This window comes from Prorops nasuta, unplaced genomic scaffold (assembly GCF_024137725.1).
Source record: "Prorops nasuta isolate Cenicafe-Biocafe unplaced genomic scaffold, Cenicafe_Pnas_1.2 PNAS00030, whole genome shotgun sequence".
NCBI lineage: Eukaryota > Metazoa > Arthropoda > Insecta > Hymenoptera > Bethylidae > Prorops > Prorops nasuta.
Window position 1 is genome coordinate 831145 of NW_027116827.1, and position 19837 is coordinate 850981.

General features: G+C 41.5%; 1 protein-coding gene across 7 annotated transcripts in view; it reads left to right on the plus strand.

The window, feature by feature from the left end:
• cnc (cap-n-collar) overlaps nt 1–19837 on the plus strand; it is a 72194-nt gene that overhangs the window by 18109 nt on the left and 34248 nt on the right. For all 7 annotated transcript variants that reach the window (XM_066742419.1, XM_066742417.1, XM_066742418.1 and 4 more), the window contains 2 exons: nt 8627–8791; nt 14278–14353. In XM_066742419.1, the coding sequence (XP_066598516.1) occupies nt 8627–8791; nt 14278–14353 (241 nt within the window). The remainder of the gene's footprint in view (nt 1–8626; nt 8792–14277; nt 14354–19837) is intronic.

Below are 19837 nucleotides of genomic sequence, written 5' to 3' on the forward strand. Positions count from 1 at the left end.
TACGCACCGATATAGGGTTTTCATAAAAAATCATTCAGTGTTTATTTGTTACACCAGCGAGAGATCCCACGGGAACTCGCGCTTTTTTTTTTGTCAACAATTTCCCAGAGTAAACTCGACCTATTGGCAATACAGGTGTGTGCAGCATGGTGAAAAGAGGACAGAGCTGTGGTAACGCGTTGCATTTCTTCGAATTCAATGACTTCGGGAGCTCGTCATTGAAAATATTTTGACAACGAGTAAGATCCTCGTGTGATCGATGCTCGTTCCCCGGAGATTACGTCGTGAATTGCATTTTCCTCAGGCGCGGATGTGTCCGATGCATTCTCTCTGCTCACCGTACTTTTCTCTCCATTCGTGCAATTCCCACAGAATTGCACAGCGACCATCTGCTTTTCCATTTTTCTTTGTCTACGCCACTTGGCAATTTACGGAAATTTTCTAATTTCGACAAATCTCTTCTCATCTTTTCCCGTCATTCGACCATATCTCCGCAGCTTCTCGAACGTGCACCAAATATCTAGATCTCTCTCGAGAATGCTGAGACTCACCACGGATCCACGTACATTGCGAATGACATTTCTCTTCAAATTATTGTCAGGAGCAGAAAATTCCAATTGTATCGTGTAATTACAGTAATTGGTAGTTTGAATCTTCGAATCTTCCTTCATACATCTGCGTGTCGCACACAATTTTTCAAACGCATTATTACAGCGATAAGGTTGTCCAAGGGAAATTTGCAAGTCAAATCAATTTCTACGTTTTACATTTTGTACACTTGATCAGATACTCCGGGATCATCCAGTAGACTAAGCTGGGCATAGGAGATAAGGCACGCGTGTAAGGACCAGTTTAAGGATAAAGATAAGGATTTTTATAGAATAAGCGCTTATAGTCCTATCAAGATCGAAAGACGGACCAAGCTTGATAGATGATCCCCGGTCGTCTTTAAGACTATTCTTCTTCACTTGGATATTATCCTACAGTAACTTTGTTTTACTTATTGTCGACAATAACTCGGAGACAACCCACCGACCTTCAAACTATTCTAATTTATTTTCCCTGTAACCGAGCATGTATATTTGCTATGACATAATCTAAACAAAGTCCCTCGTTTTATCATCTCTATTTTTTCTCCTGACAAGTTTAATAAGCTCCAATCTGCGAGAGAGAGAGAGAGAGAGAGAGAGAGAGAGAGCGTTGATAAATAAAAAGTTGAAGAAACAAAAGATAAAGTGATATTGATACACGCGTTATTTAACATATATATATACTCTGCATATACTCAGAACGCAACTTGGGATGGCTCTCGATGCCAGATCCCTCGTTTTAGTTGATTTTTGCAAAAAAGGGGGGATTTTTCTTGTATACCATTGGCACGTCCATGTCTCTCGCTCCAAAGCTCGCTATAATCGTCGTTTCCTTTCAACGCCAATCATCAACGGTATTCATATACAATCTGCCGCTCGAAGATTCAGGAAACTCGGCACGAGTAAAAGGATCGGGCTAATTGTAAAAATGTTCATTGCCTAGAGTTAATTATAGCATATAGTATGATTTGTGTGAGTTTGGTCGTATAGGAGTATTATTTTTTATATACTTGCGCTAGGGGAGGAAAATGGAGTGGTGGATGGTTGTGGTTTGGCGTACATCGAGTTACGGCCCTGCGAGCGCGAGAGGGTGAACGATCGTGACGGACAGTCGGCGTTTCTCTTTGTAAACGTACCGCCCTTGACTGGTCGTGCCTCTCGTTCTCCATCGCGCTCTCTCTCTCTCTCTCTCTCTCTCTCTCTCTCTCTCTCTCTCTCTCTCTGTCTGATATTTCACAGCATAAATACGAGCGAGCTCTCTTCCCCCTTTCGCCCCCTCGCCCTCTCGCAATCCCTCCGATTCCTCCCTCGCCTTCGTCCATTCGCTCGAGTTGCGTGGATACATTATACGAATTACATCGATGATACGTCGATGGGACACGAGATAGGGGCTTTGCTTTCCTTGCAACCCGCATCAATAGCGCCACGAAACTATTTTTCATGCCGCCTTGCCCCTCCCCCTTCCCTTCCCCTCCCCCCCCCCCCTCCAATCGTTCTATCAGTCTCGTCCTCCTCCCTCAACCCCGTACCGTCAATCTTTTTTCTCTCTTTTTTTCTTCCTCTTCCTTCGCCCAACTAAAATGATAGAGCGTGCGCATCTGCATTCATATACCTATATATATAATAAATTAAGAAAAGGAACGTATATATCCAAAGAATGTAGATGGCGAGAAATCGCTGTAAATATTTATCGTTGATTTCTTGTACTGGTACAAATTAAACTCGGATTGTTTCGATTGTACCGCTGTTAATTGTAGAGATGTGAACGGGTTTTCCTTATCGCGCATCTTTTACTTTTTCTGCTCCTACGTAGCTCGTGGGAATCGGTTCCGTTCAACCATCTTGTTGTTAACTTTTGTCGCTTGCACCCAAGTGGAGTCAGTTGCAGCATGCGCAGAGAGTTTTCGCGCTAAACCTCTGGTTGCATACGCGAGTACCCACTCGAACGATTCAATTATTTCGTCCGAGTATTTCTGTTGGTTCGAAGCGAACGATAATATTTTGTAGAGTTGCGAATGCAATATATTTTGTATAAAATAGAAATCTCTCTCGGGGATTTGCTTCGTGAAATTTTCCGTCTTTTTCCTTCCTCGATTTTCCTCACACGTAAACGGGCACAAACACAGCTAAGCGGGCGTGCATACTATCTCCGCGTCCCTGATCCTACAGGATCATTAATCAAATTCCCCCTCCCTTGTCCTCGCCATCCCTTTATCCCCTCTTGGAACGATGGCCTGGCCGCCATTATGGAACGGCTGCGTGTACGACGCACTAATTAAAACCAGGAAATTAATGCTTTATGCCCTCGAGTCTGCTCTCTAGATGCTATATATATACGTACTCTAATAAAATCTCAGCTTCTTTTTTTTTGTTTCTGCTATTTTTTAGCACTGAAACAATATGCGAATGGGAAGAGTACTGCAGGTACAGTTATATTAAATCCTTGAGTGGAATAGAAACTCGAGTTTGCCATATTCCTTTCTCAATTTGTCTCTATATAAATATGAGACAAGTAAATTTTATTAAAGGAAATTTTCCTAGTCCTGAAACGGGAAATGCCGACAAAAAGAAGGGACAGGCGTAACCCAAGGGAACTATTAGCGGTCGGTGGTAGATTTCAGTCCACCGCAAATGTCTAAAGCTCGTTGTAACTACAGAAATACTAACTAATTTATGAACGTGGACAAAGATTTCTGAAGGCTGATTCGTTATGGCCTTCTCTCTTTTACTCATTATTTTACAACTCTTCGCACAACACTCGCTGCCGAAGAAACTTTTTCTATTATATTCTCGATCACTCATCTTGATTCCATTTTACAATGTTATGCACAATTGAAAGTATTTACGAATAATTATGGGATTTTCTGTGGTATGCAACCAGTCTTTCAAAACATTTTACTTTATTAATCCTGAACAAAAAGAATTTCGTCAATGGAATGCCGATCTTTTCCTGCTCATGCCTATCCAATCTATCCCAAGGGAATGGAAAGGAATCTAAAAAGGCTTTCTTTTTCTATATAAACTTTGTAAAAATAGTACACAACGAATTTAAAGCGTTTTCGACCTCGTCAAGGACCAATTTTTTTAAACGTCGACAAAAATTGTTTTATTTTCTGATTGAATAGATCCTATCGTTGCTTTTGAACGGATTATTTTTTTATTCTTAAGGGTTACTGTATCTGGAGAGAAAATTCCGTTCAAAATTACTGTGTTCCGGTCACAGTAAAAGGATTACGTATAGGAATTTTAAGAAAAATTTGTGTCCTTTCACAACCTTTTGATATTGAAATAATAATTCTTTTAAATTCAGCATGGTAATGTTTGCTGACAAGTTCATTAAACTTCAGTAATCAGAATTTCATGATGAAAATATTACTATAATTATGCTATTTCTATTCTAAAATAATTTTATCGAATGATGTACAGTATAAACTGCTGTAAGTACTTATATTCCCGGAAAAGAAATGAATATCGAAGATTACAAAGAAAAAGAGAGAGAGAGAGGTGCTATATTGGCATGTGATTATTGAAGATAGAAAAAATCTGAAAATCAAAAACAAATACATATAAATATGTCGTAAGGCAATTGTTTTAAATATAAAATTGAAGATCATAAATAATAAGAAACAATTAAGTAGTCGAATGAATGAGACGTTAGCATAATAAACGTAAAGTCCTAGGGGTTCTATTCTTATCAAGATTTAGTAGTAGAAAATAATTTTTTTTTATGAAACAGGAACGTAAGTTATATATATATATATATGTGTATATAATAAATACTTGTGTGCTGCCAATAACAAGCATAACCGGCATTTGTCAATTATATTCATTTACGTTTCTCAAACATTTACAGGACTACTCTGTGGACGTAGAAAAATAGATAATTTTACAATGCTGAGAGACTTTATAAAATTTAATCCATTTTACAACGTAGTATCACATTCCAACGTAATGCACGATAACTTTTCTCGAGACATCGTAGAATTTTCTTCCCCCATTGGTATTCCATGAATTTTTCTTCAACTCCCAATTCTCTCCAGACAAATTCGATTGATAAGAAAATGAACAATGGACGAAGAGAAAAGAGAGAAAGAAATTCTTATAAAAAGTTAAGTGATTGGTGAAAAGATAATCGGTAAGGAGAGTATAAGCAAGTAATTACGGGAGCTCTTCACCTGCGGTATAAATATACTGAATGGTCGGTGCATCGTAGTTAAGGGGTAAAAGGGTGAATGGGGTGGCGTGAAAATTGGGAATTATGTTTGGTCAACCTAACGGTAGAAGCCACCATTAGGTGTATTTAACGTTGAAAGTCAGGTACATTTTGACGGGTTGGACTTTAACCACGGCTACCAGACGAACAGCACCAAGTTCTCTAAAGGATTCGATGCAGAGACCGCGCATAAAGAAAGCCCAAGGTGGCGTTATGCCATGATGAGATTACCGACAAATTTGTAAGGATTATATTACTATTAAGGGACTAACTCCAGTCCCGAAGGGCCTTCGAAATTTTCCATATTATCGCAATCCGCCCATCTCATTGCTCCTCCAACATAAAAAAGAAACTGCTCCAACGATTTACCTATAGAGATTTTTCTATAGTGATGAAACAAAAATCGTTCTGCATTATCGCATAGGAAAAGTCGATTAATTTAAATGCACGGCGCTGGTACGCGAAGAAGGACTAGAAAAGCGCGACGTGACTATCCAGCAAAAAGATTATATGAATGGCTGAGCAGCTTAGAAATCGTATCGTAAGGAAATCGTGTTTGCTTTTCCATAGTTTCAAGAGAAATGCTCGAGGAATCCTGTTTTATTGTTAGGAAGAAATGGCCGAACAGTCCGGAGAAACAAACGCAAATCACTATGCAATTGTAGAAAATCTGCCATTGCGGATGTTATAATCGAGAAAGCCTCGCTTATACCGTGGCAGACGACGATTTTTGCTGTAATCGAGGTAAATAGAAGAAATTAAAATGCTCGATTTTTCAAGCAATCGCTAATAATAATAAATTTCTTGAACGGTGTATCATCAGTTATGACGTACTCATTTTATCGACTGTGTAATAACAAATTTTATCTACCTACCATCTTGTTTCTTTAATGAAAGAAAACTTTGATAGTTCTTAAGATTAATAGAGGTGTTCTCAGATATTATAGAACAAAGAGGAAGGTTTTCGCAATGGATGGTAATTACAATATTATCCCTGGGTAATGCAATTGACAGGCGATATAGCAGCCAGTGTCTTATACAGTGGTATTATACATATAGAAATGTGTATAGTGCGGTAATGCAGAGAGGCAATCGTAGAGTCATTCGTGGTGCAGAAGTCACATGTGCAAATGAGCGAGATACCGCAGGCTATATACGTTCATGCGTACACACGCGTGCACCAAAGTTTTACACCTGCATTACGGCTATGATGGAAAGAATCAATGATGCTAATTTTTGCCAGGATAACTAGTTTAGATATAAGTTTACGATTGAAGTACCGGAGCTGTCGTGCTGTTCCTTTGAATCTATCCACGACAAATCAAGTCCAATCGTGGCGTGATGAACGATGATAGATAAACTCTCGTCGGCCATTACGAGACCAACCCATGTAATTGCTGATTCTCCGATACATTTACGGGTTTTCTTCGCGCCGACACCCTTCGACTTTCTATGCCGCTTTGACCCTCCAACACATTTCGTCCTTATCTTCCTTCACGGTCTCTTCCGAATACGCCTACTCGCGCACGAACATCACAATTCAACAAACTCGAAAATTATTGCCAATCCACTCGCATTTATTCCTATACAGTTTGTACACGTCGTACAATTCGCAATGAAAGAAATTTTATATACCTTTGTGCTCTTGTAAAACATTTAACAATTCCTATAAGGAAAAAGTATTTGAGGTTCTCAGCTCTATCAGTGTTTTCTCGACTTTGAAAGTAATTTTTTCAATATATATACATGTACTAACACACTTGGTTCGATTTCAAGGTTGTCTAAATAATTGGTGTTAATGGTAACAATAATAAGAACAGTAATGAAAGAGTATTGTTATGAATGGCTCATTGTGCTGTATAAATATATGTGAGATAAGTATCGTTGGCTCTTGATTTATCTAGCCAGGACGATTGGATAGAAGAAACACGAGGTGGAAGGTGGGCCGAGCGAGAGGGAATTTTAAGAAGAGAGCGACGAGAATTGTGGGCGCGGCGGATATCCCGCTGTGTCTTTCCAGCATGGCCGTCGTACACACACCCACGCAATCTCTCTCTATCTCTCTCGCCTTCCCTTCTCTACACAGTAAAATCTTCCACTTTTTTCTTTCTTCATTCTCGCTTATTTTTTCCATCTCCTTTCGTCCTTATTCATCATCGCCTTTGCCCTGCACCTACCGAACTTTCCTCCACTCGTTATTCTCCTTCGAATCAAACGCACACTCGAAAAACTGATCCTCGCCACTTCTTTTCCATCGATTCCACCGAGAAACCTGCTCCATCTTGCAAGCCAGCCACGCACCTTTGCTGCATTTTTAAATAAACCAACTACTTCATTCGAGAGGAGATTATTTTGTTTAAAAAGCTCTCGAGATAAGCTATACAAGAATAAGCAATTAATAAAGATTAAAGAAGAAAATCTTTCAACCTCTGCTCTTCCTTTCTTATATCCGTAATGAGAAAATCGCTTTACAGCTGCACCTACACAATCATTCGTATATTTAATCTCGCATGACTTATGGGATTATTATAGACAAATATTTTCACGCTGTGGACAAAGTTGGCCAGGTATGCATATATAGGTGCATCGGTCTCGGAGAAAATTCGTGTTGTCGTCGCATGGCCATTACTCGATCTCCCAGTTAAACATGCGTCCCGTTGGCCGTTTTCCTCATAATTGTCGGCAGAGAAATCTCGGCACGTGGAAAGAGGCGAAGAAAAAGTCGCTTGAATAACGAAGAGGCCGATCGACTCGTTACGCTTGTCCGGCGTGAAAAAAAAGAGAATCGCAAATCTAATGGCTTCCTCGTTCAATTATAAATCCTACCTTGTGGACGACTGTGCGCCGACTCTTACCAGCTCTCACTCGCATGACAGTTTCGACGGAAATTGTAACGATCCTTTTCATTTACGCGTTGAGCCAGTCCAGGGGCTCCGCTATAGGTGGGTACTCGATGTCGTCAAGTTCGGTGACGTGAGAATCAGCCGCGAGCATAGTCATTTAATCCGCGTGCATCGGGCTGATGCAGCAACATTTCTATCGGGGTCCACCTTGGAAAGAGTCCGAGTGAGTATATGTCGGCCAAACGTAGACGCGAGCGCATATCTCGAGGACCCCCTACACACGCCTTTCATCAATGAAATCTTCAATAGACCCGTACGGACAACGCATGCATCATCTTCTTGAAATTTTTCAAAATTGACCAATCTCACATTTTTTTAAGCATCGCGCGATCAAGACGTCCCAGACTCAGCTGCTGTATACTTGTGTATTTGTCTGGTACTCGATTATCGAATACTATGGAGCATCCTTAATCGAGACAAATGTGGAGGGTAGAAAATAAGGGACGCGCATCGTGTTCTCCAGACACAACGCACACGCACACACGAGTGATGACAGGAGAAGAGAAGGAAATGTAGTATATTGGCGAGGAAAATTTTGTAACAGTAAGGCTGGATCCGAAAGAAATATTTCGAAATTTGGTTCAATTAAAAGCTACGGGCCAGCTGGCCTTACGATTGTGCCACGTCATTCGATAGGGCCCTCCTCCCGGGTCCTTTTTTCGATTTCCTGCGCACTTGGAGGAGAGATGCATCGATACACTCGGCGTTCATTAATCACAACGCACTTTTGTAGATATATATACGCGTATACTCATCCGTGGAGTCCCATGAGTAGAAAAAAGAATAATAGATTTCAACACAGTTCCGTTCGATCCCAATATATATATATATATATACATTATACGTTTAATTATTGTTATGCGTGAAAGTTGAAACTGAGAATATGACATGTATATACATACGAATTGTATTATTCGCAGGATATGGATCTGATCGAAGTACTGTGGAAACAGGACGTGGACCTTGGATTTACGTTGGTGGAGCCGAGTATCAACGCAAAGTCAACGTCCATCTCGGAGAAGAAATCCGAGGACGAAGTGGAAAAGCTGAAAGCTCTGGAAGCCATTAACGCTACTAAGGGCAAGGTAAATACAAGTATACGGTTTAAATAACATTACGGTTAATTTGTTCTTTGAAGAAATTTCCAGCTTGTCATCTCGAAAGCCCTTGTCGCCCGACGACGAGCACCGTGCGTCGAGTCCCGCGCGCACACGTCGCGTAATTACTAATTTGTTGATTAATGTATTATTGTTCGCTAAACGCACGCGACTTCCCGCTTTCTCGTGTCACGAACCAATCCGCTGCTTCTGCCAACAGCAATTTAAATTCGCTTTTCTTATCTGACTTGGACTTCTCTCGCTTGATGTCGCATCCTTCCGCGTGTCGTGCCCTCCAGGCGACCGCCGACTGCCATTTCATCCATAGAAAGTCGCCCATCTACTATAATGCAACTATGAGAAAGATCCCCATCGAGTATTAGCATTCTATTGCCAGAAATTTTTCTCATTTTCCCCACAACTTTCTTCAATCTTATTTCTTACCTACCATGCCGGAACTTGATTGAGCTTACCAGTAATTACCTGCGATGGCAACAAAAATTCTAGCCAGCTGTATATCGCTATAATATGTAGCCTGCACGAGACGAGCATAAAGCCAGTTAGCTCGCTGTGTGTTATATTAAAAGAGGCAAAATGATACGACTATATATATATATATATAGTATAGAAAAGCCGATCTTATCGATGTCTCAGAATCGGAAGGGTTTTGCGATCTCGCTAATTAAAGACACAATTCAACAAAGTACATATGGCTCTTCCGGCATAACAAAGTGAAAAAAGATTTGATGCGATCTCATTAGCAACGGGCTGGGACCTGTACTGTGTAAGTATATATATATATATATAAGTTGGAATACTAGTCAGTCGTGGTAAGTGATCCGTGTCGGTAGATTCCTATCGACTAAACTGGGAGACGGCGAGGATTCAAACAAAAGTGACGCTACTCTCTGGGGCACCGCAGTGGAATTCGGCGTTCGGGGTGGTTATCTCTTCACGATCTATCGATCGTGCATTCCATCGATCGATGCGTGCCAAGCCACCAGTCTCTGCTTTCCTACAACTTTTAGGCGTTTCGGTCCTACGTACGGGCCATAGGTGCATGGCTGATGGCTCTTGCAGCCACGAGCTTCTTTAGTCTCCCTTCCTCGACTATGTATTGGCCTTGGCACATGGCTCCCAACTTAACTATCGGCTTTGGCGAACCTCGGCAAAGGGCATTAAGCCGAGTAAATCCGTGAGAGCCGTGTTCCGAAGACGTCGTTGAGATTAAGCACGAAGGAATCAACCCACGTGCCCATCGATAACATCTCGATTACTGCTCCGTTATACCATTTTCACAAATCCCCTGCTAATCCAGCCACGCATCGTAATCTTTATACAGCTCTTTCTTCGAGATCTTTCAAAAATAAATTACACCCCTGATTCTACTCCTCTTATTCTTCGATTCATCCCCATTCTCTCACGTGGAACATCAGTTTTGTCATTTGCCAGAGGAAACTGTTAGATTTCTTTTCTATCGATAGAGAAACATCGATCCTGCCAAATATATATATATATATATATATATATATATATAAGGGAGAAGTGTATTTAACTTTCCGTGAGGGTCGAAGCTACACGAGCTCATCCTGTCGACGATGGTCACTGGCAATGACGATGCATCGACGTTCTGGGCGGGTAGCCCATCAGACTTCTCTCGATATACTATATATATTGCCCATCCTTCTCTCCGTCCTTCCATCATATACCGCTTTCGTTTGATTTTTCATAACGCACTCTTTAATCGGTACTATTCCCTGTAATATAGTTTGGATCGAAACCTTTTGCACTTTGTTGTTCTGCTATGAAAATGTTTCTCGTTTTGAATTAAAATGTTTGATATTTTCTGCAATGTTCCCATACATATGTCCGGCATAATTATATACCCTTTTGATGCAAAATTTAATGTTTGGAAAAAAAAATATATTTACTTATGTCTTTCTTCACATATGAAAGAACGAGTATTCGTATGTTTATATTTGTTTCTGCGAGGCATTTATTTTAATCTCATTACTTTTAATACTTTAACAACATATTTTTGTACAAGAAAGAATTTTTTTAAGCAATATCCTGTTTCTGCAAGGCTTCTATATATTTGTCATTATTTTTGTTTGCGACAGATAATATATTAATGTCCATTCTTCTCCTTGTCATTCCATCATATACCACTTTCGTCTGATTTTACATTAGGAAGGAACTCTTCAATAATTCGTACTGTTCCCAGTAATAAAGATTGGATGAAAATTCGAGTTATTATCGAAGGAAAATAGAGAGAACAAATCTCGACTGTTATTATTGAAAGATTTTTCATGCAAAGAAAAGACGGATGCTTTTAAAAATTATCCATTCTTTTTTGATCGTTGCGCGCAGCGGAGGTTGGGGTCCTGAGCAGGGATCGCATTGTTCTTGCGGGCTCCGCCTTTGTAAGGGGCACGTCAACGATAGCATACGGTACGGGGAAGCCCCCATTGCACGATCTCGATCGAAAGCAGGCAGATCGATCCAAGACACGCTTCGCGAGCCAGAACAGAACAAAGGAGCCTCTCAATCCCTCATGGCTGCTCTTCCACGGCGCCTTCACGCTGCACCATTGACAGCCATTGTCTCGTGCTCGGAATTGTTTTACCCTGCTCGAAGCAACTTGGACCCGACACACTCATCGAGCTCGTCCCGTCCCGTCCCGTCGTTCGCCGCTCCCGCCGAGTGCCGATGAAAATTAACACCCGCTAATGCCTGCTTGATCACACGCTCGTTCGCTCGCTCTTTCAGATTTTCATTCTCTCGGCAACCGGTTTTCACCAAAGCCCCGTACCACACCACGTGTAATTATGGACAAAACGACAACCAAAACGTATAAAATTTGATCGCTGAGCTATTATCTTGTCCCCGCGGCGCGGCGACTTTATCAAAACTGCATATTTCTTCTTCTTCTTCTTCTTCTTCTCGAGAGAGAAAGAGAGAGAGAGAGAGAGAAATAAGGGGAAAAAGAAAAAGGAATAGAAAATGATCGAAAGTCTGTTAATTTCTATCGTAACTCTATATAATACTGGAGTAGCAACTGCCATTTTGAAAAGTTTCCGTTCGATTATGATCCATTACTCGTTCCACTAGTTGGCCCGACGTTCATTAATCTAGCTGGAAACAATTTGGAGGTGGGTTTCAAGTTGTCTGGATCAGGGGGAGTAATATCGAGCCGCGAGACGAAATGTTTCGGTGGAAATTTTAATTCACGGGAGTATAACGTTCTAAATGATAGCGAAGCATCTCGACGACAGGCTCCATTAGAGCGGCTCCGTTTTGTCGGGAGACGGGAGCCTCTTCCTTTTTCCTTTTAAATAGGGCCAACGGAGATATATATATATATAGGCGTAGGAAGGAGGAGGAGAGGCGAGGTTCAATCGAGTGGATATGCTAGGAGGCGAGTAAGATTGAGAGAAAAGAAGAAGGGGGGTGGAGAGCACTATCGCAACGCAACTCAACCCAACCCAACCCAACCCAACCCCCTCCAACACGGTCAGCACCCTCGCAAAGTGTATTCATAAAAGCATCGAAATGGCTCGCTTTCATTTGTTCGTAGGATGTGCATATTCGTGGGGTCGAGGGATTCGTCTGGATGATAGATGTAGGTAGAGCATTGCCTGTGCGGTATTAAGGCGCACCCTCGATGGACCCTGTTGGCATAAAGAGGAGAGAAAACTAAAGGCCGCTTGAATTTGGTTGGCTGGATCATCGGAGTTAGGGGGAGAACCGGGGAAATCCTAAAAAGAGATAGGTGGGGATCCTTTTCCGGAACGGGGATGAAAGAGGAGAAAAAGATCGAAGCCAAGGGCCGCGTATAGATCTGCGGTATATATATGGGTGAACTGTTGAGGGATGAGAGGAAGGGGATGAAGAGAGAGAGAGAGAGAGAGAGTTGTGTGGTCCGAATGGCAGTGAGAGATTGGAGCACCGTTCTTCGGGATTCGTTGGGACGTATTAATGGTTCTTGGGGAAATTGAAAACTCGCTCCACGCGGTTAAACCCAAGTGGGCCGGCCTCTAGCTAGCTCTCCTAGCTCGTACTCGCGATTGTTTCCGACAAACAAAATTCCTTCTAAGATGGCGCTTCTTCCACGTATATCATCTGATAAACCTCATCTTCGTCCTTTTCCCCTATTTCTATATCTATATATATAGCGTAGAATAGAGGACACGAAGAAATTCAATATTTAACGAAGATCGAAGCAATTATTCGAAACCGTTAGGACCTACGAAAGTTTGTACGTGCGGTAATAATGCAAACTATATCATGTTTGGGGACGATTCTTCGAAGGATGACTGGCGTTAATCGTTATTCTCTTTTGAAAAGCAATCCAAGTTTATGGCTCAGCATTGATTTCGTATTTAACCGAGCGTCTCCGTCGGATGACAACGCTCTTGCTCCATCAACACAAGTCGATGCTCGTAACAATTGGAGAACTTTAATTGAGAGCTGTGACAGCGATGCAAGCTCCTCGTCGATGACAGGACCTCCATTGTCGAATGCCTCACCGCAAAGTATGCCGCGTTTCATCCCCGAACAACGTGACAGAGGTTTTCGTCTTCGGAGCACCACATACACACACATATATATGTATATAATTTGAATCTCAGAGAAATTGTACAATTTGCCGCGTGAATGCTCTTTCATAATAGAACGATATGGTTTTGGAGCTGCTTCGGTGATTAATGCTAACGATAGAGCGTGATAAAAATAAATAATTTGTTATCCCTGCAACGGTTTAAAAGGGGGTGGACCAAAAGCTTGATATTCATAAGCCACTGCGTGTGCTTGGAATAACAGAGAGCGCGTGACGAGGACCGATGCATCGGGCAGAAGGATGAAAAAGAAACGTAGCTATATATATATATAAAGAAGGGAGCATGAGTGGAGGGAAAAGGGAATGAAAAGTAGTGGGGTATAAATCGATGGATAGGACCTAGTGGTTATGATGGCTACTATCAGAGGCTCGCTATGATTAATGATCGGACTACAATGCTGTTTTCATTAAACTCATTTCACTGCAGCTCTTACACATTGATGCTACGAGCGACCAATGGGGCATATGCGCACCCTTGGACCCCCTTTTCACGTCGGTGGTGGTAGGGCCGCTTGATTATGACGTCTCTATGAACATCAGCCTTGGCTTCTTCGAATGCCATTCGACATTCGTCTGAAATCCGCCATTGTTGCGTCAGCGTCCTTTCAATCCCTTTTGACTTTCGAAAAGATTCCACTCGTTGGATCCTCGCCTCTTTCCTTCATCTTCGAATATCTTCATTTTCTTTCTGCTAAATCTTCTTGAATATATATATATATATATATATATATATATAGGTGCTCGCACCTATGAGGACAAGCCAGTTATATTATAGCCATAAGGAACAATTAAATCGGATTATATAGACCGAAGGATCCAGATTGTTTTTATTTAGAAACAAAAATGTCATTTTCAGGATGAACCAACCGAGACGGAGAAACACGATGATGATCCATGGGCCGGACTGCACTACACTATAGATCTCGAAACAGGTAAAGTCTCTATTATATTGCTAAAGAAAAAATTAATAATATATAAGCCCTTGCGTTGGTGCATGAGAATTGAAAGTTCCAATTCCTGTCTGAAAAAGTTTGGTAACGTAATACAGTCGAAGGATAAGGGTGGGATCTTGCATAATACGACGCTGTTATAAGGTTTGAGCGCGTGTCAAATTAATGTGGCAATTCGTTTAAGCTCCAATTTAAATACTATAGCTGAATAAAGGGTATATGTAGTATTCTGATTATTCTCGATCAACCGATATGGAAGGTGAAAACTTTAAAAGCGTGATACGTGAGATTTTTCTTAGAATTCGAGTGGACATTTCTCGAGACACAGTAATAACGCTCTGATAAATTCGCTGAGACAATGTCGGATAGATGAAAATAGATAATTCGATAGGAGACAAATGCTGATTGTTGTTAGCCAGGTCTTGGGGTGAATTTTATTCGGTTATACGAAAGTAGGTATTGGAGTTTGTGCCAGCAGGTTCTGGAGTATTCGTGGTTGGGGAGTGGCTTTAGGAACGCCCTCGCTACCTTTCCCCCTCCGTATCCCCATACTTTGTCCCGACATGCCCAGCCCTTCGCTCTGTCTCTTTCTCTCTCTTTCTCTTTCTCCCTCCACTCTCCCTCTCGATCTCCCCTTCACACTCACACTGAAACTCACACATTCCATCCCCCTCCAAACGTCGTTGCATTTAATTACTTTGCGCCTGCCAGACTGCGCCTGGTTTCATGCGAACCACTCTACACGCCTCCCTTTCCTCTACGTTTTTTCCTCTTCCCTTTTAACCTTTTTTCTTACATTTTCAAGAAGTAACACTCAAACTTTTAGTCTCTTGCTAAATAATTTATTTTTCTACCAAAAAAACCTATCGCATAGATGCATACTTTGAAGATCCCTTTACAAGCGTTACTATTACACACACACACACACACATATATATATAAAGAAGATTGCCTGCTCTAAAACATAGCGCTCTGTTTAAATAAAGTATAGCAATTGAGAGCTTACAAGGATTATTTTTTAACTTTTATATATATATATATATATAGTGAGAGAGAGAGAGAGAGAGAGAGAGAGAGAGAGAGAGAGATAGAGATAGAGACTGCTCCAATAAAACGCTATATACCGTATGTACCTTCCGTGTCCAAAGAGCAATGTCGTAAGCGTAATAAACTCTACAGGGCGTTTACTTTTATTTTTACCAACCGGTTGATTGACTTTTTAATTAGTTCCTCCTACCGCATTCTCACGAACAAGCCCGATGGATGCCAACTATTCATGAGACACTAATTTATTTGAATATTAATATTTTAAAGCACAGTTGTAGAAATCTTTGGCAGGTGTTTGTAATTTGTATTTGGTAGAACGCGTCGATGAACGGAGAGTATATGGAACGAAAGATCGAAGAGAGAGAAAAAAATGTATTCGGAGTAAATGAAAGCAAAACTGTTTTGTAGCAATGTTATAAGCTTGATTTGAAAAAGCAATAATCCAGTTGGTCGAAGCAGCGGGACTCATTACTCGGCTATCTGGTCGTCGATCGATCGAGCCTATTGGATGTAGGTACTACGCCTTTGATTAATGAACGTCCCTCCTTTTACGTTAGCTATATACTATATACGTTGAAGACGCTCCATTTCTTTGTTCCTTACCAGTCGACGAGATTTATAGCAGGAAAATGGCTGCTTGAAAAATTCATACAATCCAGTACGCGGACTCGTTTGGATTTCTCCAAATAAATTTGCAAAAATATAATAGTGCAGGAATCTAGATAAAATGCGATTATGGGAGGGGGAAAAAACATTATTAGCGAGAACCATTAATCGTAGCATTAAGAAAATTTCTAATGTATACATAGTTTATATATATATATATATATATATATATATATGCTATATTTAGGAGAGAGCTAGGCCGAATAAGAGACCGCTTGGCAATGATTTGCACAAGCCAGCATTATCGCTGCATTGGTATATATACCTATATACATATATATATATATATATATATATATAAGCATGATTCTTTTTTATTCCGGCAAAAAGTCCGAAAGACTCGGACGGATCAAGATTTCTGGAAGCAAACGAGGCAACGATGTTATCTCTCGGTTAATGCTGTAACGCTAAAACGCGAGCGACGCGGCTGTATAAGTTTTTGCATCGCATGCAAATTTATCCGCAACGCGTAACTTCGGCCCGTGAATATAGTTTCGTAGCGTCGAGTCAATGGAGTGGAGGTTTGCGTGGTTCGCGATCTTCCGCTACGATGCCAAGTACATTTTCGTCGAAAGAAATTCCGCAGCAACGGGAACTGGGAGTCGAGGGACGTATAACTGCATTATTATACTACATATATACCGTGTAAGTATACATACGAAGAACTTGTACCAATTTGACGAAGCATGATGGATAACACGCCACCACTCGTAAAAAGCTGATTTCTGCGGAATAAATTATTACAGCATAATTGTCTCGACTTTGTACACGCTTCGTGTGTCTGCTGTACGTGCCGCTTATTGCGCTCGACTCGATATACGCGATAACTATACGAATTAGCATCGCGAATCGAATTAAACATATTCCTATACTCGATCTCTCTAATGTACCGTGGTACAACAATGGACACGACCCGAAGGTGGGGCTATAAAGGTCAACCGAAGCTTTCAATTATCATCTTTCGATCGAATCCTCTCCTTTTCATCGCGCCGTAACATTTTCAAAAATGCCATTAAACTCTCGTACGTTAAATTGCTTTCTTTAATTTCTCGCAGTTTTTCAACGTCGAGGTTGCGATGCCAACGTCAATGACGAGTGGAATTTTGCAAAAGGAGACAATTGAAATATTTTCTTGGAAACGGATGATATCGGTTGCGAAGTTGCTCAGGCTTTGGAGTCGTGACGTATATATATATATATAATAAATATTCAGTTGAGTGTTGTTCGATGGCGAGTATATATATTGTCAATAGAGCGAAGCTGAAGAGGAGATTTATTATTGCGGAGTCTGCTACGTATTCTCCGTGGTATAGATGCCCCCTGGCTGTCCCGAGAATATCGATTCCAGTCGCGGCTCGCGTATTGAAATCTTGTAATGGGCGTTTGGTTCCTCGGACTCCGCCTTTCCTGGCATACCAGCGGAACGTTATCTACGCTTCGGGGGGAACTAATCGAATGAAGGAAGGACGAATACAAGCTATTCCGATTCGTCGTCACCGGCATCCTCTGCACAATCTCCGTTATACACTATATATCTATATTCTTGAGAAACGTAAACTGACAATTTTCAATGTGGAATTGTCAAGTGTATCGATTGTTTATGAAATCATTGCACCTCGATGTCTCATCCGCTCGGAGCGACAATTTCCGGAGGAAGTTTTTTCAGTTTCCGTTTCGATGCGCGAAGGACAATGCGATGTTTCTGCTCTCCTGAGGAAATGCCAGGAAATTACGATTGCCACGGAGACTCACTCGGTCGATGATGCGTGAGCTTTTGCTGCTCTTCTCATTAGAAAGACTGTCGCGTAATCTTTCTTTCCTCCCGTTCGAGCATTTCCCTTTTTTATCGCCTCGCAAAAACCGGCGAGAGCTAATCTTATTTAATCCTGAAGAAATCGTACTTTGAATCGCGGAGGCAAATAAAATTGCGGCGAGAGAGAGAGAGAGAGAGAGAGAGAGATTGGCGAGATTTGTTCAACGAGAAGAAATTGAAAAAGAGCAAGAGGAGAGAGGAGGGAGGAGGGGGTGACTCGAACTCGGAGAGGGAGAACACGAAGAGCGAAGAAACGCGTGGAACGCATGCGTGAACATATGAAACGAAATATCCGCCACGTGCGCAGGCGGCGCGTAGCGCGTAACCATGCGTGGACGACTGAAATCTCGAGGGGGAAGATCATCCACGGCAAGTATGGCAATGGCCGCATCCGCCATGTATCCACACGCTCGCTCTACCAATTCTCTTCAGCTTCGTCTCTAGCTATCACCCACTTTTATCCAAATTTCCCCCTCGATTCTCTCCACTCGCATTCCTCCTCCCGAAAATCTTCCATCTCTCGCGAAAACTCACTCCGAAAGCAAACTCGACCTGTTCGGATCGATAACCAAGCATCGTTTAATAACAAAACGCGTAACATGGAAAACGCGTTAGTTGTATATCGGAGCGATGCAATTTATCGCGGCTGTTATATTAATTTCCGCTTCGATTCGTCACAAGGGCCCTCGAAACGGGAAAAAATAATATCCGACTGGCGCGATGCGTGGCAATAACCGTGACTAATTTTCCCCAAAGTAACTTTGACGTTGAATGCGGTCATTAAAACGAAAAGCAAAAATAAAGGAGAGAATGAAATTCAGGCAATAGTATTTTTTGTCGAGGGAGAAGAAAGTTCGAAAGCAAGCTCCGTTTCTTTTGCAAAGTATATACCTATATATATATATTCCACGAGTGCACGAAATTCTAAGAATCGATTCGTACTTGGAATGAATTTTTGAGATCGAAGGACGTCGACCACTGGTCCCACGTCGGACTTTGGACTTGGAATACGCGGAAGGTACGGTTGAGAAACGAGGGGAATGAGGGAAATTGGGAAAATGGTGAGTTTTCGTGCGTATAGAGGCTCGGCGTAGCCGGTGAGTCCCGAGAGGGAATCAATATTTGGAGCCGTGCGTGTTCCGCCATGTTAGTTGGGCTTTCCTGAGCGGAGATCCCCATGGGGGTTGCGCCTGGGGGCAGCTGCCTGCCAAAGCTTCTATATGGGGTTACAGGAATACTCGGAGGCATGACTTGCGATATCACAACCCCTGTAACGCGAGCACGCACCATTACTCATATCGTAGCTTGCTGCGTAGCAAGGATCAGGACGAATCCTAAAGGCAGCCAGGCCACTTTCCTAAAGCTTCCCCGATAAAAATAGCACCAATGCCAACCACTTTCCTCATCCTTATAGATTTTTCCCATGCGTATACCACCCAGTTTTCGAGTAAAAGAGGTGCAACATATATATATATTGGTCAGGCGAGCCCGAATTAATCAATACTCACTCATTCCTGTACAGCGTTGTTAGTTCCTTTTAAAAGTAATTAATCGCGGGCCTTTATCGCATTCAATCAATCTAAGCTAGCTTACAGCATAACATTATCTCGAGCGCAGATTAATTTTACAAATGCCTCCTTTTTTATTCTAATTAATTTATCCATTAATCTTTGGCGAATAAAATGATATACCGATGGAATACAGAATGGCTATTAACAATTGCACGCAGTATAATCACCGGTGTGATTATATATATTCATGGTCCCTGGACTTCTCTTCGTGTCTCTACAGTAAACAAACTTCTCTTCTATATATAGTCGCGTTATGACGCCACGTGGACATTTCAATTCCACCGGTGCACGGATTAAAACATTAACATAAAAATCGTATTAGAAAGAAGCGCTATGACCATGACGACAGTGGAGCGTAACGATGAAAAA